General features: G+C 29.3%; 2 protein-coding genes and 1 non-coding gene across 3 annotated transcripts; 1 reads left to right on the top strand and 2 right to left on the bottom strand.

Moving 5' to 3' along the window:
• The first annotated feature begins 1,692 nt into the window (after positions 1–1,692).
• Trnaf-gaa lies at positions 1,693–1,765 on the top strand. Its single transcript has one exon. It is a non-coding gene; the product is annotated as a tRNA-Phe (tRNA).
• Positions 1,766–2,553: 788 nt separating this feature from the next.
• On the bottom strand, positions 2,554–19,035 carry LOC108567936. Its single transcript, XM_017928748.1, has 2 exons — positions 18,759–19,035; positions 2,554–3,132 (listed from the first exon to the last, which is right to left on the bottom strand). The coding sequence occupies exons 1-2, from the start codon at positions 18,873–18,875 to the stop codon at positions 2,947–2,949; spliced, it is 303 nt and encodes a 100-aa protein (XP_017784237.1). The 5' UTR covers positions 18,876–19,035; the 3' UTR covers positions 2,554–2,946.
• LOC108567935 lies at positions 18,992–23,461 on the bottom strand. The gene is made up of 2 exons (XM_017928747.1): positions 22,382–23,461; positions 18,992–19,063 (listed from the first exon to the last, which is right to left on the bottom strand). The coding sequence occupies exons 1-2, from the start codon at positions 23,303–23,305 to the stop codon at positions 19,046–19,048; spliced, it is 942 nt and encodes a 313-aa protein (XP_017784236.1). The 5' UTR covers positions 23,306–23,461; the 3' UTR covers positions 18,992–19,045.
• Positions 23,462–23,895: the final 434 nt, after the last annotated feature.

Here is a 23,895-nt window from a genome sequence, read left to right as displayed (position 1 = left end):
TTAGCATACCCCTTGACATGCAATTTCTCTAGATTGTATGTTAATTTTATTTTTTTCTGTACTTCATCTTTAGTTAAAGATATCTTAAGTTGGTACAATTTCTGTAAGAATAAACAAATATATATTCAAACTATAATTTAAGTAAAACATTTTGATGTTGTTACCCCATATATGAGTTCGAATACTGTCACACTTGAAACGATAATCTTGCACCTAGAGCAAGGAACCAATTGAAGATAGATAAGCAAAGGTCGGGAAACTCGAGAGGTACACTTTTTTAACTGGTTCGCCATTAAAAATGCACTAATTGTGTAAGAATTTAATGGACGAAATACGATGGATTTTTAATATAAAATTTAATTTTAATAAACCAGCGTATGGTAAATCAAGTGTTCTGGTATTCTGTATGAAACAGGTGAAACCTGGTAAAGGTTATATGGAAAACGATCTTGAATCATTTTAGAGACTATGTTTTGCGCTTATATTGATACCTTGTTATCATCTTCAAGAGAAGATAATATACCTTTTGCACTTGAGGATGCGACCACGTGGAAGTCGCAGCTCTCACTCACAGAAAATGAGAGCAAACGCGAAAATAGGAAACATTTAGGATAGAAGGAAATGTGACATGACATACAACATAATTAAATTAATCTCGAAACAGAACACAAAAAAATAACAACACACCCGATATAAAACATGAACGAAATATACGTTTACATAATCTATAATATTGTATTAAAAAATACTATATACATTTATAATTACAATAAAAATAAAATTGCATTGCACATTGAACATCATTATAATATTATTCAAACATCAATATTAATATTAATAATATTAATTATTTTGCACTGAAACAAACTCTTCATATTAATACATTCTTCGAGTTTAATGTGTGCATGTATTTTATTAGTCACTCACTCACAACTCATCGATTAGATAGTTTTAGAACATTGATTATTTTTCCGAGTCCGATTTGGCATTAATTTACATCACATATTAGCAGGTACACCTAATGATATGAATAGTTATAAAATAAGCCACACAGTTTGACAGACACTCTTCTAGATCAACGAGTCAGTGGATAACTCATCGTTACAAGCATTCACCGACAATATTCAATAAAATCAGTAAAACACATTACATTCTTCAGCAAATACAGGGCTAGTTATCCAAGTCAGCGTTGTTCAAAGCATCTATGGCGATCCATTTCCTCCGTCTCACTCTCAATTCTGAATGCCAATCAATCTCATTCGACTAGCAAATCACTTTCTTCCCTAAAGTTCCTGAACGTGTGCATGCCTCGATACAAATATATTCGTCCACGTGCTCCAAAGTGCGGACAATGGTATTTGGCCACACGTCATTGTACATACATTTGCAAAAAATGGAATCAGAAGATAATAAAAACATAATTTTTAATATATTCAAACTACTATGAGGAACACTGGAATTTTCTCGCGGTCCACCAATTCTATGCTTATATAATTTTATGCAATCTAATTAAACAAATAAATATGACGCATTAACAAAGTTGAATGAGGATTACCAAAATCCGCTAAAATGTTCGGGATTTTGATATAGATCTATTATATAGAGCTTAGTTTTTTATTGTTACGTCACTGATTGATTAGTCTAAAAATATATTTTGTTGATAAAGGAATGTGCCATTACAAATTCATATCAGCCGAAATAGCTCAGTTGGGAGAGCGTTAGACTGAAGATCTAAAGGTCCCTGGTTCGATCCCTGGTTTCGGCAATTACTTTTGTTGTACAAGCCAGTTGGTAGAAAATATTTTATAAATAAAAGGTATTCGGTTAACGAACATAATCCATTTAAATACAAAGTACGCCAATCGTAATTTTTAAATTTACGTTTTATTATAATGTAGATATACAGAAAAGTATGTTATCTAATTGTTTATTTATTAGATAATGTCTCATAATTAAATCAATTTATTTTGTAAAAAATATAATTAAAATTGTTAATTATTTTTGCGTATTGATTTGAATTTTATAATTTGAATAAAAAAACGGTAAATTATTAATGTTAACTAAAAAGTACAGTAATGGTCGGACTTTAGTGAAGTCAAATTTGAAAATTTCAAAAGAAACTAAATTTGAAATGAACAAAATGATTTATTACATAAATCGCCGTTTTTGATTCTCGATTAATTCTAAACAGTTTGGGATATTATCAGGACTAAGAGAGGTATTGCTTTACTTGTTAAATAAGCTATGAAAAATGTATCTAATATACAAAATAATACTCGACAAGTATCTTACAAGTTAATTGGAAGGTTAGACTTCCCGTTATATTTAACTGTTATAAAATATAGCTTCTTTAAAAAACACATGTAGTATGATATTGAGTGAAGATTGTTTCAAATATGTCCTGTTAATAACATTTATCTGCGAGATACTTAAATTAATTATCAAAAAAAAATTAAGAGTGCTTTTCGTAAGCACAACAACTAAAAGCACATAACCAAATCGCATCTGTAATTATTTTTAATAATAGGTTTCATAAATAAGTATTGTTCTCTGTAGGTTTTCAAGTATTTTATTGTACTAATTAATACACTTTGCTAAAGCGAAATGCAAATAATAAAGTAGTAAGAAAAGAGAAACGAAAAAAACAACTAACAAATATTCATAATAAAATTCATTTATAAATAAATACACTAACAACTATGGAAATACGTATATAATGAACAAAATTACTCTAAAAAAAATAGTAATGATTAGTTTCGATTAGACGAGAATTACACGTATATATTTATATAATGCAAATACTTGGTATAATATTATGTAGAAACTAGATGCATATCAACTACACTAGACTTAGGCTAAAACGTATGTAGTCATAGAGGAATTTGTATTGGTGATTAAAATAAAATAATATATATAAATGTGCGAGAAGAAACGCCGTGTTAATTATTAATCGTGCTTCTTGCTGTTCTTCTGGTGTCTTCTGCGTACGAGGAAACCGCGGATGCCGGCTTGAATTTTGGTTGCGGATCGCTCTTCTAGTTCGGATGTGTCTCTCTTCATCATTTTTCCGGATTCGATCAGTTTGCCGGAACTTTTCCTTCTCGGTGACCGTTTAGAATTTTTGATGTCACTCTGGAAAATGACATAGAAAATACATTAAAAATTTATAGAAAATTGCATGAATTATAGTGTTACTTTTTACATAATAAATCAAAATTAGCATAGCGCATAGCGACCACAAGTTTTTTGGGCACACAAAAAATAACTGAATGAGAATTCAATCCAGACAACATTTTAACCCGTTGCGATCTTTTTAACTAATATCTAGGACTCACGACAACCTTAATGCGGGTTGTGGTTTTGATAAGACGTTAGTCATTTTTTTTCTACTAAATTTAGTATTTTTGTCACTTCAACATTCTATTTGTTCTTTGTTACCAAAACGATGTTATAAGTTTATTATTTCTTCAAACTTATATTAAAGATCATATTTTGAATAATTAATATAAGGGACTTTAGTTTTTGTGATGGTATTTTATTCGTAACTGAATCAAAGAGTTTCAATAGAAATCAATATTTTTGCAAAATTATTCAAAATTATAAAAAATAAAGGTGGGCATCTGAATCTCACCTAAATAAATAACGAATGTTTGCTGTGCAATGCGCATATTATTATAGAATAATTCAGTGCCAAATGATTTCAATTTCTGGGATATTAGCCAAATAAAAATTCATTCCTTATTTAAATATTACTATTAGTAAATATCTATATTTTTTTTTATAAAAATTCCTATTTATATATATTGGGTGAAGTAAAAAGTTTTAAGCGTTTTTCGTTAGATTGCGTTGCATCTTGTCATTCTATAATGTGACTTAAAGGAGACATAACGCTTTAAAAAAAAGTTCTTTGACAATTTTGTGTTTAGTGAATTTTAGAGCGTTCCAAAATGGAGGTAAAAAAAGAGAAAATTCGATAGATTCTTCAGTACCACTACGACCAAGGGAAAATGGGGAAAATTGTGTTGTTTATGGACCAAATACAGTATCGAATGCAAGAGAGAAGAGTTGGAACCGTTCTGGAAATATGGACGTCGAAGAGGAGACACACTCTGGTAGGCTAATCGTCGAAAATGTTGATAAAATTATGGAAACGCTCAGAACTTTTTGAAGAATATAATTCAAATTTCTTATCATGCTGACGTTAACATTAGTTACTTTCATTAGAAAATTTATGTTTGTGAGGTATACAAAACACATTCATGTATTACAAAGGAATGTGTGATATTACCCACAGATTTTCGACTATGGCTTTATAGAATACGGTCAGAATTAAAGAAATAACGTCCAAGAATGTCCGTACGAACGTACACTGATATATATGTAAAAAAAATCGTAAATGTATACATTCTTCTGCTCCTCTCTCGCTATTACATTTAGCAGGAGAATAAATGTATTTATATGAACATTTTTAGTTCGATTAACATACATTCGCTTAACGTATAACTACACTTGGTTCTCTTATTATGTGGTAGATACGTTCCACAAGAAAGCGCATAAAAATAAATCGCACAAAAAAGGACTAGACACACGTATAAAAATAAAGGATACGTTCCATAATTTTTTAAAACCGCATAAAACTAAATAAATGAGTTACAATATACCGAAAATCGCATAAAAAAGGGTTTATTAAATTTCAGAAAAATATAATCTTAACTATTCCTTCTAAATTTATACGAAAAAAATTTACAAAAAAAATCACTTTCATCACTACAAGAGATAGTCAGCATATCAGATCAGATGTCTTAACTTCGCATGTTGTTTTTTTCCCTTTGACAATGTAATCAGTGATTAAACTTTGCGATGACTGTCCTTTTTTTTGTACAATTCTTGATATCCAGAAATGCAATTCTGAATCTCGCGTTGAAACTTGAATGCTCGTTCAGAATTTTTATCTTATTCGATTAAATGGTTTGCCAATTTGTGTCAAAATGGCCTAAAATAGTTATTAAAAAAAATGCTTCTTGAAATAAAAACCGCATAAAAAGAGTACGCATAAAAAGAGGACCGATTGTATTTGTGTATCTTTGTACATTAACTGAGCGCTGATTCTAATCATTTTAAAAAATCAATAACTCTTTGTTTGAACGTGAAATATTTGACATTGTCATTTTGACATTAGTATTTATAAGTAAAATAGCAAATTCTACTTAACTTGGATTCCGTTGAATTAGAATTGAAAATGAATCACCGTTTGGCTTATAAGTAATAGATCAGTTTTCGCATGGCATCAACCCACATCAATCGCTGCGAATTGGCTGAACTGTTTGGATTGTAATCGATTTTGGCACGTTTTGATTCGACCGCCCTCCGAAAATAGTTTAGATGCGAGAGCGAAAATTCCGAAGCCATCGAATTGACTGACGTCCATACAATCATTATTATTATTATTATTATAATTTTTAATAATAACATAAACGGCACTAAAGTGCTCCGGAATCTTTGCAGTTTGATGCATCGAAAGTGAAATTCGTGTCAAGACCGTGATTTCTTCAAAATGCAGCAGCTTTCAACGCGCGAAATCGAAGACGAGCGAACATCTTTATGTCCGTGCCACCTCTTAAATCTCTTCGTTAACCCAAATTGCCCTGGCACATTAAGTCGAATGCAATAATAATACAGACGGCACGAGGCCGCCTTCAATTGCTCCAACAACGAACAAAAAAAATGTAATGGACGTCACATGTCCAGTACGTAATTGCGATGACAATTGAATGAAGACGTCAGCAGTTTGCGTCAAATGGACAGGACCTTCATTAATGAACCCTCACGTTACAATAATCGCACATAACATTAAAACAATAGGAGAGGAATTCAGGAATTCGCTTCAATAAAAATGTCGACACGTTTACTTGTTTAAATTTCCATTGGGTCGCATAAATATTTGATATACATTCGTGCAATAATATCTTTAATTAGAAATGATTTATGGACTGAGGCAAGAGGAAAATCACAGTGGAAATTTGGGTGTCGAAATGTGCCGGTCCTGAAAATATGAAAGGAATTCTGCATCTACCCTTGAAATTTTATAATAATTCTTATGGGAGAGTAGATATTTTTAGAGTCGCTATTTAAATAGAAATAAAAGCAGATGCGCTCCTATCGAGAGGAAGAGAGATGCTCTCTCACTATACAAGCCATTCTAGTGGCCGATCCTAAATTAATTCATCTACTCTACTAAACAAAAATCTCATCTCCGAAGAGAGCACATGTCCTATTACTGACTGATTCATTACGTCTGCAACATACAAGTACTCCGCTGCTGTTGCAGTTATTTCCGAACCATACTTGATGCAGCAGTCCTATTTATGCACATTCCTCAATCATTTATTTTTCCTATCTTCAGAAACATAGTTGATCCATTATATTAATATGCACAAACATTTGTTATTTGTTACTTATTTTTCGGAAAATTTATCTAACTATTTTTCTCTTAAACGTCAACTTCTATTGCAAATTCAGTTTGTTTTGACATTTTAAAACTGTACTATAGTGAATCCGTACTGATAGAAGTCGCACTATGCGAGGTATTGCTGTATTTCCATTAAAATATTATTATTGTATCTCTTATATATTTATTTCATACTTTATATTGAACAACAATGCAATATAAAATGTGTCTTAAAATTAAAGCAAGATTAGAAAACAACAATATTAGAAAATTATGGGACACCCTTTATATTGAATAATATAACTATTCTAGAAATTAAGTTTTTATGAAAATATTAATAATATCTAAAAAATATTTTAATCAAATGTATTTTTCGGACTATAAGACGAACTTTAGTATTAAGTCGCTTTCTCTACCAAAAAAGTGCATCTTGTAGTCCATGTTTTGTATATTATAAATTTAACAGAATAAATAACTTTGGGGCGATAAGTTGTCTATAATCCTTTGTAATTTGTTTTTGTATATATTCAAATTTATTTATTTATTACAAAAAATATTATTATTGCCTTTAATTGTACCTTTTTTTAAATTAAAAGAAACATGTTTTGGTTTGTGTCAACTAAAATAGATTAATTAATATAAACACGGTTCCTAAGTTTTCAAAATATGTTGAGAAATAAATGTGGAAACATTCGCTGTATTCGCATCTAAGGAAATCATATTATTTTTGGAAGTCAATGTCAGAACATGTCCTCTGCGATTTTTCAAGTACAGAAACGTTGGGACAATATAACAAATGAGTTAATGAATCCACCAATTAGTCGAATAAAAAGGACCGAAATGACAAATATCCAAAGAACTTTAGAGAGAGAGAGAGGCAAACATATCCTTGACGTAAATTTAGACTAAATGCTATAATTATAAAAATTTGAAAATTACTGAAACACTCGGATGCAATAACTTTGTTTACGCGATGTTCGGCATTCCGCGCTTTCTTTCCGAGCCGACTTTCCGGCATAAAAATAAATAGCTTGGCCATATCATCCTTTTGATATGATGGCAAAAGGCTAATTCCAGAGGAACGGCAAAGAAATGCATCAACGAGATGTATTTATGGAAATGTTGTTTATTGAGACAACTCATAGGAACGCCAAGAACGAAAGCTTTTGGCAATCGTTTTGAGATTTACTTTTTTTTGATAGGTTGCATCTGTTTGTTGCTGTCGCTGTTGTTATCGGACAAACTTTGAGATTTACTTAAGACGCGCCTGGTTCTATTGTTGATGCGATAGGTGGCAAATATTTGGACTTCTGCGCTTTGTAAATAATTCCAACCCGCAAGAGATAATTGATCGGATTCGAAGGATCTGGTCTTTATTCGTCGGCAATGTGCACCGGCGGTGCACCAAGAGCAGTGAATAAATAGAATACCCGAGGGCATTTTGCAACGGTTTATTTCCCCGGTCTATTTACGCTTCCAGTGTTTCCAAAATAAATAGAGGACGGGTGTTATGGTCATCATCTGGTGGCGCTGTTCATTCCCGTTATGCATCGCACCTCTTCTAAATGCCTCTTAAGTCAATAACGAAACTAATCAATGTCATAAACATCCATCCGGTTTTATGGTGATTATGTTTGCATTTTATTATAACGCCGTGTGTATGTATGTGTATGTATGAACGCTGTTCAAGTTTACGGCACGATTTGCGAAAACAACTGCCCAATTTTCTGTTTTTGCAGCACATCTTGCATCACAAATAGAGCCTGGCATATACATACGTTACTCTCTGTCCTTTGGAAACGTTTTAAAAATTATTTTTAAAAGAAAGGTAGTACTAACCATTAACTCACGAATTCAACGTTGCGTAATGCATTTCAATATCCTCACTAACTAACAAACATATTTTACAATCATCAACTAATTCTTTAATAATCCAAGCTTTACCAAGCTTGTTTATTATTTAATGGGTTTTTACATCTATTTTTCTAAAAAATATTTCAAAAGTTTTAAAGTTAACCGGATTAATCGAAGATTTTAAAGCGTATACAAATAAACTGCACACAAAAGACTATTATCAAGTATAGAAAAATAAAGTATGATTTCTGTTTAAAAAAAAATTGTATCAATTTTATTAGAATTATTTTTAAACTTTAGTTTGTTTTAAAAATTTTAAGCCAGACTATGCGAGGTATAATAAAATAATATAAAAAATGTTAAAATTATGTATGCATTTCACAACGACCAATATGAATGAAGGACAATTCTTTTTTTCAAGGAAATTTCAACAACCTTCTTCAAAACCCTCTACTCTTTGACAATCAATTAGTATCAGGAGCATAGCAAAGGATTGAAGTTTTTTGTTACCTGTCACTAATAGAAGCAAATAATGTTTTATGGCACGTATAAATATGTCAAGCATTGTTGAGAAATGGTTGTTCTTCAATCATATGTTTGGTTCAACTTCAAGAAAAACAACTTTAAATCAAGAACTCTCTTTTTAGTTTCAAGTAGAAAATTACAATTGTTAGAGTCAACTCTAGACATTTGATTTATGGCAACACTAAATTTTGACTATTACAAGGATATTTATAATATATCCAAGTAATTATCCTTTTTTCAATGTTACCTTTCTGTACAATTTTGCTAGAAGTATGCGGGATCTGAGCGAAATACATGTAATTTAGTATCAAATGAACAGTGTTTTTATAATGAATTAAAACACGGCCATGAAACAAAATAGAATCGGAAGGACGGATCATTTTTTTGTATAGGTGAAACCAATTTATTTTAAACTCAATTTAGTTAAACTCTAATGAATTTTTGTTTACAAACTAAACGATTTAGTTTTCCATTTCATGAGATAAAAAATCTCTTACTAATTCCAAGTAATGTAAACACAATATGCATAGACCGGATAATCAGTTCTGCTAATATCCCGGACTGTTTGAAACCGGACTAATCAAGGACTTAAAGTGAAAAAAATGATTTCAAATAATTTTCTGTATTAATATTTCTAATTTATTTTTTTTTTGCTTAATTAATATTTAGCTTGTGAATGCGGACTGATCAAAGCCGGACTGTACGAGGTACTAAATTCAATCATGTAGATAATTAAATAATTAAGTTACATAAATAATTAGAGACAAAAACGTATGAAATAACAAAATCCTCAATATCATACATTTATTGATACAAAAAATGTAATGTTTATTTTATTTCATTAAACAAAGTGCCGAGAAAGATTAATAGGAATTTCAAGTATTCCGTATACACAAATACACTTCATATTTATTTACATTTGCAAACACGTCTATTTTCTGCATAAACAAAATTATGAATAATGTATCCAATCTTAATTAATTGCTACATACATTTTTTTCTTCTTCTCTATTAATACCGTTTTTTTTTTCTGTATTGAATATTGAATCTTAAAAAGAAGTGTTAATTTTAGCCCAATGTTTTCGCTTCAGTTTCTATAAATAAATATTTGGGGAAACCAATGTTATTCCAATGTATCGATTACACCCGCACTTGCAACCGCGTTCCTGCATATTTTATATACACAGCGTACCGAAATTAGAAACGTATACATTTTTCCCCCTCGAAGAAGAAAGGAATCCGATTCATTCATTCATAAGTTGCCGTTTATTTATAACTGTACGCAACGCAGCACACACGACTTCCATTTGCATACGGAGGTCTCGAAGCAAATTGCATTATTTTTTCGCAACTGGAAATTAGCAATGATTATCGATTACAAGTAATTAATGAGACATATATAATTGCGTTTTCTAGTAACAAAGTAACATAAAAACAGATACGAAATTGTAATGCATTAACTGTTGCACGTAGAAACATTAAAATAAACGCTTCAAATAAATGACTAATTAGGATTTTTTCACGAAAACCTATTAATTATTTTCTATGATAATAGATATAAATAGATTTACAACCACAAACTTAAAACATAGGCGAATCTTCTAGCTTTTCAAAATTTCGCCATAAGATTCTTTAAAAGTTGTCAATATATAAAAATGTATGTGCTTAAAACATAAATAATTTAAAAATATGTATAGTTACTTAATACATACATAAAAAATATAAACTATAGTTTTCTTAAATTTACAATTTTTTATTTCGACTTGTTGAGAGATGTTCTTTATTAATTTTATTTGAAATTATTGAAGACAATTCTGTCTATTTTTCATATTTAAATAGAGACCACATGTTTTTGTTTTGTTTAACTTTTCATTATTTGTTAGAGTTTGAAAATCGGATTTTCCTGTAATTTTTCTTCAAGATTCAAGTAGTAAAAATATCAAACCCTTCGAAATTCTAGGAATTATGGTATTTCTACTATTCGTTAATGAAATAATAAAATATAGTGAGAAATCAATAGTTTTTCATTCGGAACTTCAATCATCATTTTAGAATACGATTCGATAAAATTTCCCATAAGATATATTTCAAATAGGTTTTACGTTAAAGACACTTGTGTTTATTTTTTCAAATTCAAATAAAGAGACTATGACTACGTTTATGTTACTTAATCTTCATTTTTTTTGTTCAAGTATGAAAACGGGATTGTCCTCCAATTTTTGTTCGAGTTTCAAGTAGTGAAAATATCAAACCCTTTGTAATTCTAGGAATTATGGTATTTCTACTATTCGTTAGTGAAATTATGAAATATAGTGAGAAATCAATAGTTTTTACATTCGGAACTTCAATCATCATTCTAGAATATGATTCAACTTTTAAATTATTTGACTTTCGAGTTTTTTTGTTGAAGACAATTATGCTTATTATTTCAAATAAAGAGACAATGAATATTTTTTTATTTAACTTTTTTTTATTTAACATTTTCTGTTCGAGTATGAAAACCGGATTTTCCTCCAATTTTTGTTCGAGTTTCAAGTAGCAAAAATATCAAATCAGTTTAACGTTATTTCTAATATTCGTTAATGAAATGATGAAATTCCACTATGGAAATCAATAGTTTTTACATTCGGAAGCCTCGCGTGGTGACAATGATATTCATTTCGCGAAATCATTATCTAACCGCCCACTAAAATAACGATTGATAACGTCTAATTAATTATATGCAGTGAGATTTTTTTGGATTATTATTAGTTAGTATATATGTTAGCTTCGAAAGCAAAATAAATTTATTTATAGGAGCAAATAAAATAAATACGCGCACTGTAATTTTATTTTTTTGAAAAATGATATAAAATACGTAACATTAGACTTAGGTGCACATATAATTTATATACTCATATAGTCACGAAAATATATGAAGTAAAAAATAAACTAATGTTAAAAACTTTCAATTTGTTTGAAATGTTTCCATAAGAAATAGCGAAAATTTAATTAATCCAATCAAAATTGCCAAAATTAACTGAATATTTATGTGTAACTAATATTAGTACTAGTTATAAAAGTCTCTCTAATGCATTTGATACATTTGAAATTAAAGCAGAAACGCTACGATTTTCAAGAGCGAAAACCAAATTTTCATTATTGTTTTGTTCGATTTTCGAATAGTTGGAAGTTCGAGACTACTCATATTTAATAAATTAAAAAATAAAACAGTATTTTGTCTTTATCTATTTTATAAATTGAAAATTTAATAAGTTTGCAAACGCTTTGATTTTCGAGATATAAAAAAAGTTTTTATTTTTATTTTTTTGGTATAGGTTCAAATTGATACAATATCAAACACTCATTAATTGATTGATTCATTAATTGAAAAACCAGTCTATTGTCTTAGATTATCCCCCATTCTTAAATTAAAGAAATATGCTTTGATTTTTTTTTTCAAGTTTCAAATTATTCGAACTTCAAACCCTTCAAAGTTAGAAAATCCTTCATCATTCAGTAATTGAAATCTAATACATTTTAAAGTTGTTTTCTGTTCGAGTTTCAAAACTTCAAACTGTTCAAAGGTAGATAATATTTTATTATTATATATTGTATTATTATACAGTGAAACCTCGCTTAATGAGTACCTTGCATAGCGAGCATTTCGCTTAACGAGCAAAATGAATTGTACGAAAAATGTATCGCTTAACAAGCAACGTTTCGCATAACGAGTGACGATGAGAAGAAAAGTCCCGGATTGCGCATCTGTTACATCATTTTTAAAACGTCTGTACACATATTGTGTGTATTTTTGATTATGTTTCACTATACGAGTAAAAATCTGGAAATTTTGGAACGGATTAAACTCGATAAGCGAGATTCCACTGTAATTGGAAAATCTAATGTCTTATATTTTTGACTATTTTTTTATTTAAGAACACACAAAAACTTCTAATTTCTAGATTCTGTTAGAGTTAGAAAAACAGATTTTATTCAATTTTTAATGATAAAAATAAGTCAGTTAACACTTCCAATTCCAATTTGTTTAAACAATCTTATTATTTATTAATTCGAAAATCTGTATAATATTTTATGTTTTTACCTAACTTTAAATTTAAAGAAGAAATAAGACATTATTCTATTAGATTTTCAAACTTATTTTGTTTGAGTTTCAAGTTATTCGAACATAAAACCATCAATAGTTTGATGATAATTCATTGTTCATTATTTAACAATTAATTACCATCAAACTTTTGATCAATTAATTACTTCTTGTATCAATACAGTTTTTGCATAACTGTTTTCGCTTAGACCAAATGTTATTGACATAAAAATCCGAGCGTACTTTATTCCGACGCAAAGGTTAAGTTAATACGACGCATCCTGACGTTTTAATCCTGTGACTATTGATTTTGTATTAATAAAATTAGTGCTTTATCAGATATAAAAAAAATCTGGTTTGTGATTAACTTTATAAGTTATGTACAAAAACTTATAAAGTCCATCCAAGTTTACTGCTTGTATTTTTCAATTGCATACTTATAAATAATATACCGAATATAAACGAGATCTGTCTATGTGAATTAATTAAATGTAATTGAAAACAATTAATATTTTGTTATTATTTTGAACATTTAATTAAAACTAATTAATGACTGAGACAGTGCGGAGCCAAGTTGCGAATGTCAGTGCATTTATTCCGAGATCGCGATGCACGATAATGATGTTTATTAATTGGCTGAGACGACATGTTCCTAGCATGTTTTGGCACCGAACATCAGCGCTCTTCATATTTCAAATGGAAATATAAAAGAAAAGTTGCGTAACACAAGCGAACGTTTCAATTTATTTCGCCGCACCCCCCACCGATTGTTCGGACATTAATTAACACAATTTATGTGCGTTGCGTAAAATCGAGAATCTTATTAAATATTTTCCTCCCTTGATCTGCGAAATCGAACACATAATTTATCTATTTTTATTTGACAAGCAGATCAAACATCCTTTTCATCTCATACACCTACGCTCAGCTAAATCAGACTTGACATTACATCAATTGTCAAATCTTAGAGATTTAGACTTATATAAGAAATGTTTATCAAGTAAAATAGTCAAAGCTTTAACTAATTACATAAGTTGGTATAAAAATCGATTTACTGAAAATTTTAATTGTAGAAACTAATTCATTAATTCAATTTTCTATTGAATTTAGAGACGTAGATCTGTTCGTCAGATGATTTTTCAGAATTATGAATATGGAATACACGTGTGCCAACAAACGTGGCTAATGAAATGTGTCTTTCTTCCTTCATTCTGTTCTTGTTCATTTATTTTATTACATTTTACCTTTTCCCATGTCGTAGGTATATTTGAAATATTTATTTTTGAAGGAGTTGCAAAAATTGGCATTGGTTATTAGATTTTCAGATAAAAGCGCATTCCATTTATACTTTTCATTCTGTGCGTGCGTGTCTGTTTTTTTTTTCGCTTACAAAAAATTATTGCGCTTCGAGATTTATACTTTTTTAAATGTGTTGGGTACAACATTTATATATATATTTAGCTGCAGTATTCATTAATTGAAAAACCAGTTTTAATGTCTTAAATTTTAGTGTTTTCCAGTTTCAAATCAGCAGTTTCCTCAATTTCTTTGTTAGAGTTTCAAGATATTTTAAATCGTTCGAAGGTAATTAATCTTCTTAATTATTTTTTTTATTCCTACTATTTCTTCCCTCTAGGAAGAATCTCTATCATTTAGCTACGTCCTGTCGATTAATTAATTAGAAAATCAATTATTTGATTATTTCATAACCACTGTTGGGTGGTTATGAAAAGTGGCAAGAATGTACACCATGAAGTTATCGAGGAACGCTCGGAGGAGTTAAGCATGGAGAAGATCATTATTCGTTAAGTAGTTTAAGTGAGAGTGTTAAGAATTGTATTAAGTATAGAAGTGTAAGATGTAGTCATCTTTGAAACCCCAAAACAATTTTTTCCATTTATCTGCGGAACTTGGTCATTCCTTCAAAACACCAATCTAATGTCACTGTTATTAAATTGAAGTAGAAATATCATAGAAATCGCTTCTGTTCAAGTTTTAAAACCGATCATTTTTTTGTTCGCGTTTAAAATTGTTCAAATATCGTTTATAAGATCGATATTTTGTTTGTAGTTTCAGCGACCCAATTCCAAAGTATATTTCAGCAATTTTTCGATATAACAAAACATGACATCTGAAGAAACGCCAATCTATTGATAATTACGAAACGACTTTTGAATCATTCATATACTTAAAGAGTAAACATATTTCAACTTCTATTTCTTCAATTTATAATATTTTTCATATTAAAATGTTTATTATAAATACACAGTAATATAAATTACATATAACTTTTTATATCTTTTTAGTCTTTTCGATTAGACATTTTTAATAATTGTTATATTAGATTTTTTAAATTATATAACGTGGATCAAAATTGTGATATCTCTCCTATGCCGCGTCTCTTATAACGTTGTTTCTATATATTCCAACTTAATTAGCTTAGTAGCTATTACGGAAAAAGGATAAAGTTTTGATCAGTGATTCCCAAAGTGGGCGCTATCGCCCCAAGATGGCTGCTGCAGCGATCCAGTGGGGGGCGGTAGAAACATTAATACATACATAAACTTTCTGTTTTATTGCTATTAAATTAAAAAGAAATTCCATGGGGCGCTGAATAATATATTTTCTGGAAAGGGGGCGGTAAGCCAAATAAGTTTGGGAACCACTGGTTTAGATGAAGAGGAATTGATGGCATTGCATTAGTTGATAGATATACATAAGTAATGGATTGACAGATTTAAATTAAAAAATGTGAAAAGGGGTCTTAATTTTAATTTTTTCCATAAAACGCGGTACGAATTAATCTGATTTTATTAATTCTGAGCTTGTTTCCGTATGAATCATTCGTGTTAGAGTAGGATTGACTGTATTATTTTAATTTTGTCATATACATATGTTTACTATAGGAATGAAACAATAAATTATAGTTTTTTTTTTATAAAAAATTAACAAATACAAAAACAAAAATACTAATTTAAATTTAATATGCATATTCTAAATGTAAAGCTGTTATTTTTTAATATTGATAGGTTGGAATAGTTAAACTGAAATAAACAATGTTTATTTACACGCAAAATATAGATGTACAGTTGCAAAGTTGGGAAAGGGCAATTCACATTTGACACGTGTGTCTCTCGATATATATGCGTGCGTGTTTAAAAAAGAAATGTTAGATGTGTTTCTGTACTAATCATTGCCGTCAGCCGCCACCGGAAACCAGTAAACAAACATTAAACTTTCAATTATATAAGGCAGCTACTGCTGCCGCTGGAACGGATTTTCTCTATAAATATTTGTAAAGCAAAACTCTTTATATATTTTCTACATTTCAAGTTTGTTCCAATGTGCAGACCGAAATAATCTACTATAAAAGACACTTTTTATATTCGCTAATTTTAAATGAGAATTCAAAATTTGAAGAATCAAAAACACTTTTACAGCAATACCTCGCACATTGCGGGTAATCGGTATCGCCAATATTCCCCACTAGTTAAGAATTTTAAAGCAGAACAAAAAATATGATTGTATCAATAAAAAAAATGTTTAAATTTGTTTTTATTTTGCTCATTTAAAATTTCGTTTGTTTGAAGTGAATCCGCACTGATCGAAGCTGCACTATGCGAAGTATTGATGTATTTATATAGATAATTTAATAAAATGGAAATAATTGCTCAGAATTATATAAATAATGTAATTATAATAATTACTTAATAAATTAAATTATTAATAAATAATTAAAGAAAATTTCAATTACACAATTGCTTCAAAAAATTCAATATTTACTAGTTATTTTATCATCATACTATCTGCTAAAGTCATTGATTGTATAAAACCGGACTAATCTAATACAATAAAATGTACATAGTTTTTTTTAGATATTTTAAGAATGACAAGTCGCAGAATCTGACAGTGAAATACTCCAGAGTTTCTTATATATTAATAATTACTCTATTAAAAGTTTGAGTTATTTTTTTTGTAATTACTACAAAATAGAGTTTACATTAAATTGATTGCCTATTTAAAACGTATTAATAACAACTTGACATCAATTCTGTACGTTATACCCAAACAAGGATTTGCTGGTGATCTTATGCAACAAATATCTGGTTATGGAAGTACTTTCAAATCTCCTAGCACAAAACTCGTTTAATTAAAAAAAACAACAACAACAAATAAACACATGATTGCGGTATTTTAGCATTAAAAATATTGTAAATGTCATTATGAATAAATCATCAACAGAACCAAAGTGACATGCTAACCATAAATATAAAGATGTTTACACGAATTCAATGCCATTACGTTTTGTTTTATGCTGAAAAGTAAATAGTGCAAAACGTGTTGGATTAATTTAATCTGGAAAAAAACGGAGATTATATTATACTTTTGCTTGTGTTCTACTTTTATTTAAAATGGCTTTGGGTTGCAGATTACTGCAAAAAGAGGAAAATATCAAGTAAGACAATTGTGATTTTATTGTACAGCAAACATTTGCAATTACATCTTTTATTCATATTGCAATATGAGTTTGATGATAATATTATATAATAGTATAATTATTGCATTTTTTTTGTATTTCACTTAAGGATGAAATGTACAAATAATTAATTAACATTTAACATTGGTTATCTGCTTTTGTATTTAGAGTAAAATTACATTTTTTTTCTTGTTTATTATTTTAATATCAATTCATAGAATTTGAAAAGTTAGTAATAAATGTTATTGACATAAATCGATATATTTCTACTAATATCTTAGAGTGGATTCATTAATAAATAAAGCAACAATGAATTAATTATTTTACTTCACTGAGAACTAAAATATTTACATGTTTTGTTATCAACTTTTTCATTTATTGTATAATTATATCATTTTATTTCTTTCTTAAATTTATTAATAAACGTAATAATAATTTATTTTTGAGGACGGAAATTTATTTTTTTAAATTGATTTCTCTTCAATTAAAAATATTATAATTTGAATTAAATCTATTTTAAGTAATAATTGCAAAAAAAAACTGTTTGTAAAAAGACTAGTTGTTCTATTGATAAATAATTACAATAATCATTATGATAATTATATAATAATTATTTTACATCATTTAAAACTAAAGTATATAGAACATCATTGTTTGCCAACTTATTGAAACTACTAATACAAATTACAATTAATATAATATTTGTTTTAATTGTAATTCGTTTATTCTAAAATGTTATCTTTGAAGAAAATGTAATAATTAAGAAACTTTAATAAAAACAAATAATGGTAGTAGATTTTAATATTTTAAATATATTGCAGAAGTTTAATGCAAGTATATGTCATGAACGAGAAATGATTCAAATCATCAATGGAATAAATTGTAAAGTGTGTTGTCACAGTTGTTTTAAGTATTGGTTAGTTGGACAATACAATCAATATATAATTGATTAATTATGTTAATACTGCTGCAATAGTGCGGTTTCGATCATTATAGTCCGGTTTGAAATTTCAAAACAAACTAAATTTTAATTGAGCAAAATAAAAACAAAAACCGGTTTCAAACAGTGCTATTCACTAAGAACTGTGCAAGGTATTGTTTATATATTTATGATTAAAATATTTTAAGGGAAATGTGTAAAAAAAAACAACGACTAATCAATTGTATAAATTTTATGTATTAATGCTAAACTTATTGTGCAATTATAAATACAAGAAACAAATGAATGTTTGAATTATCATAGCGAATAGACTACACTTATTATTAAGTTATATTTTTTTTCAATTGAATTGTCACCATAGTTAAGTCTTTGTTTATGGAATAATGTTTTCAATATTTGATAATTTTATTGGTTTGTGTGTTATTCTTACCTTAGTTTTGAGTTGTTTTCTAACTTGGTAGCCGCGGAAGCTGGCTTGAATCTTGGTAGCGGCCGCCGATTCCATGTTCTTCTCGGTGATTGTAGCGTTGTTGCGTTTACCGTCCATTTCAGGTGGAGATTCTTGTTGTACTGAGCCGCAGTCACTGCCTGCTGCTGCTGCCGTCGCTTTTGATCCTGCTGCTTCGTTATCTGCAGCAGAAGGCGCTGAGGCGGCTTTATCTGACGCTTGCGCGACGTCCGCGCCACTTCCATCACCGCTGATGATGATGTCCGACGTCACTGCCTTAGCACCTGCTATGTAAAACACATAAATAACACCATAATCAGAAAGCGACAACGATGTAAAGAGACATTATCAAAAGTAACAACATGATAACAACAATTGCCGAAGAGGTGTGTGAGGATGAGTGTGAGGATGAGATTGCCTTGGAATGCTGATTCCGTATGTTACAGAAGATATGATGCATTTACAGTTTGTTTCCCATTTTCATTGTCATTGTCAATTCTCTTTATTTTCAGAAACGTTCGTGACAAACATATTTACTTGTTTGTTGTTTTTTTTAAATTTTAGAATAGAAACATTTGTAGCGTAAACAAAGCAGTATAATACAAAATGAGTATACATATACTTATTTAACGACTTCAATCTTAATTAGTATAAACACGTTTTAGAGTAATAATATTTTTATTAACATCCTCGATTTTCATTTTGAATATTTATATGGGATTTTCAACTATATCCAATAATAGAATTAATAGTGATAATATATTAAATAAATGTTTCCCAAACTATATATAATTTTATAAGTAAAAAAAATGTAATTTCTTATAAAAGAAAAATATACAATTGAAGTATTATTGTAACATTTTAATTATAAATATTTAAGATAAATTGACTAATATTAACGTTTCTCAATATTGGGTCGCGTTAAATTTTTAATGGGTCGCGAAATGACAGCCATTTGTCAAAGCAAGGAAGATGTGAAATACTTTTAGCAATTGGCCACAACTACAAACAAATACGTTAGATAGTGCGGCGAAAAGGTTGAGAAACGCTGATTTACATGCTGTTAAAAAGAAAATCTATTGGTAATATTAAATTTAAATAAACGAAAATAATTTTGTCTTAAATTATTAAATCCATTTTTTTCATAAATATTTTTTTTTTGTCTTAATTTTTATGACTCATTCAACCGTTTTGTCCCAATTATTCACAATATAAAATTATTGACGTTTTGACACAAGGTGACAGCTGTCATTTAGAAATATAAGTTGAGAATAAGATATTTCTTTACTTTTTTCTTCTAAAGTTATAATGTTTCTTCAATGAATTTGTAAATAAAATTTTACTTATATAATTGTCAATGCATATTTCTATTCTTTTTTAAAACTGCACTACAGTAAACCTTCATATAACGCCAATTAATAGTTAGTATTTTGCAATTATTTAAATTCATTTAAATGATCAGTAAAAGTTTATTAAACAATGATAATTTTCAATTACTTAAAAACCAATGTGAAAGTTTTTGAAATATGTTCACAAAAATATGATCAACGACATTTGTATGAAGCAATTTAAAACGTTATGAGGAAAGTATATCTATTTACATCTTTCCAATCACGTCAATAACTCGTATATTTTATAGGGAAATCAATAACGCAGCGATAGATGTATAAACATTACAATAATAATTTTGGTGCAGAGTATAAAAAATAGAAGCAGCGTGCCAAGTGCCTCGATTGACGTTCAAACGTGAAATAATCTGATTTCTTCTATTTTCTATTTTTTTCTGTATTTCTGTTGTGTTTAATTTCCGAAACGTAAACGTTTCTGACGGACGTTACCATCGTGAGTTTACCTTACTCTTAAAAATACTTTCGATCTGTTTATTGTACACGCAAATCCACCTTCAAATCGAATTCATTATCTGAAGTACATGAAATCAAATATCCTATATAATAATATAATAGGTTTTATTAAAAAAAAACTTGGTATTAATGATAATATCTTCTATTTTTACTGTTATTTTTGCATAAAATTTACTTGAAACCACTTTAACAATTCTATTAGCATTTACGTTTTCTTACGTATAAAATGTTAAATATTAAAAAAAAAGATGTAACAAAGATATCATGTAATATAAAATTGCATATTAATTCGTTAATACTTTAACGAAATGCATTTTATAACTTAACGATTTTTTGTGTGTGTGTTAGTAATAATTTATATTCTGATATTGAAGCATAAAACTAAAAGCAAATTTGGAGAAAGTTGTTTGTGTAACTTTTTTGTAAAGTAAAATATAACTTTACAACGCAAAAAACTCAAACATTATTTGATCAATATTATCATTTGCTTGAAAACTTGCATAACAATTTTTACTGACTACATTATGCAATAATCATTGCAATTGATATTGGTCTTTACAGAATATAATAAACATGAAATTGTAACAATACCTCGTATAATGCGAGAAATCGCTACCGCCAATATCCTGGACCGGACCAATCGAAGAAATGTATGTATACAAATAATTTTTTTCTACTAATTTTTATTTTGATCAATTTAGTTTATTTTGAAATTTTAAAATTTGACTATAGTAAATCCGGACTAATCGATACGGGACTATGCGAAGTATTGATGTACTTGAAAGATTTAAAGTATTTTTTTTATTATAAATCAATTGAATTATTAAATATTGTATCTTATATAAAAACAATTGTTTTAATATACGGAAATTCCTATTATTTTGTTATTTCTTATGAAAAAAAACTTACTTAATATTAAACATGATTGTTTTCTATAGATTTCATAACTAGACAATTCAGTGTTTTAAGTGTACTACAGTATTTTAAATTTCGTTTCAATCTCAATATTAGTAGACATTAAAGCTTTCTAAAATTTTAGTTTCATTATATCTAACTTATTTTCGTTACTTGTATTTATTCAAAAGTAGTGTTATAAATGAAATATTTCACTTATCTTGTCAAGTGGAGATTGGAGTACATGAATGATTATCCATCACTCTATATTAAGTTACTCGCGTAGTTTCGGGACAAAGAAGAACTGAGTTATATAAAAAAAAGAGGCTTATGTTAAGTATATATATTTTTTGGCAAAAATAATTGCGATGACGCAACCTGGTCCAACTTTGCATCCATCATCGTAACTATCCACGGCCCCGTTTTTCCGTGTATCTCAGTGAGTGTGTGTGTGTGTATGTGTGTGTCTTTTCGGAAAGGAATAAAAAATTCGAAGTGCTTATTTATAAACGCAAAAGTGTACCTTCACTCCCCGGTTTTTGTTGTAAAGGATCGCGTAATTTAAATAGAACACCGTTTCCGTTGCCAGAAAATCGGCAAAAAAAAAAGAGTGAGAAAGAACCCGGCGGGAGCGAGGATTCAAAAGTTGAGAAGAAAAGAAAAAATAAAAAAATTAAAATCGTATACGTGAATATCTTTCAATCGGTCCGGCGTTGTATTTGTTTATACTTTCGTGTTTTTGCATTTGCTGATACGCCTCGGATAATTGCCTTCCTCGCATTTACTAACGCATTTGAAAAATATTTATCCGAGGTGTCTACTATGCCGTCAAGTGCGATGATCACTTACTATTATTACAAATACTTGACCTGGAGCGTCGTTGGCCTGGAAGGTCAAACCGTCCTGACTTTGGATGGATTGAACGGATGTCGGCGAATTTCCCCTTTGATCCTGAACTACAACCTGAATATTAGTTGGCGAATAATTACCAACTTGTGGCGAGGCTCGGAACGCTGCCGAGATCGGAGTGTCCAGCTTCTTCTTGCTCGGTTCGTGAAGGTAAAACGGCTCGGCTTTCTTCTCTTCATTCTCGATCTCCTTGCTCAAATTTTCCAGATCTTCGATGGACGACTTCACCTGCTTCTCTATCTCATCTGATTTCACTTTCAACTTATCCAAATTCGGCTCTTCTAGTTCTTTGTTATTGATTTTGTTGATCGTCGGTTTAGCCAAATTTTGGAAGAACTGCCCTAAACTCGGTTTAACTTTCGGCTGCTCTTCAATCAGCGAGTTGATGTACTCATCCACGCTCTTATTATTACTCTGGATCTTTGGACTCGCAATCTTCTCCAACTCCTCTTTCTGCTTCGCTTCAATCTTCGCGATAACATCATTAATCACTTCATTCTTATTCTTATGATCCTCTTTATTATTATTATCAGCGATTTCTCCAACGTTGGATACAGGTTCATCTTTATTTTTCCTTACTTTATATCCTCTAAATGTACTTTGAATTTTGATTGCGGCTTCCGCAAGATTCTTGTCACTTCCAATCAAATTATTCTCCGGAATTTTAACGAAATTCTTAACTGGCTCTGAAGGAATATTTGCATCGGACCTCCTATTATTTTCCTTTACAACTTGCACATTTTCCGTTGGAGAAATATCAGACGTTACGGGCCTGGTTGGAGCATTCTCATAAATATCATTATGCAACGATTCAGTTTCTTTCGTTTCCTCATCAATCATTCCATTTTCGATTAAATTCTTCATATCTTCCAAATCGTTTTTGATTTGGTTAATGATCTCATCCTCGTCTTCTCCAAGTTTTGAGACGGATTTCTTCACAAACGTTTCTTCGTCGACTTCACTCTCATCGCGTTTCAAAATTACATTAGATTTATTAACCGGATTTTCATTTTGCTTTTCTGGGATATTTGTTTTGTTGATATTGATTTCAATATTATTATCATCAATCTTTTCTGCATCACTATTTTCCAATTGTTTGGAATTATTAACACTTTCAGCACCACAAAACGTAGTAGAATTATTTGTTTCTTTGCATTTATTGTTATCGTCCAAATGATCATCAAACTGATCACCTTTATTTGTTAAATCATCGAGGTTTTCTTTATCATTTTTCGAAAAGATTTCGGAAATATTTTCTTCAGATTTTGATTGACAGTCAATTTCCTTTACATTTGGATGTGCTTTCAAACTATCATCAATTTTAATATCCACTCCTTTTTTTGAATCCTTATCCTCTGAATTTTCAATATGTTCATCAAGTTTTGATGATTTATTTTCATCAGAATTAATTGAATTCGTTTTATCGCCTTGCGAATCTTCAATATTCTTTAAGT

This window comes from Nicrophorus vespilloides, unplaced genomic scaffold (assembly GCF_001412225.1).
Source record: "Nicrophorus vespilloides isolate i.1.1-1 unplaced genomic scaffold, Nicve_v1.0, whole genome shotgun sequence".
NCBI lineage: Eukaryota > Metazoa > Arthropoda > Insecta > Coleoptera > Silphidae > Nicrophorus > Nicrophorus vespilloides.
This window is presented reverse-complemented; position numbering and strand designations above follow the sequence as displayed.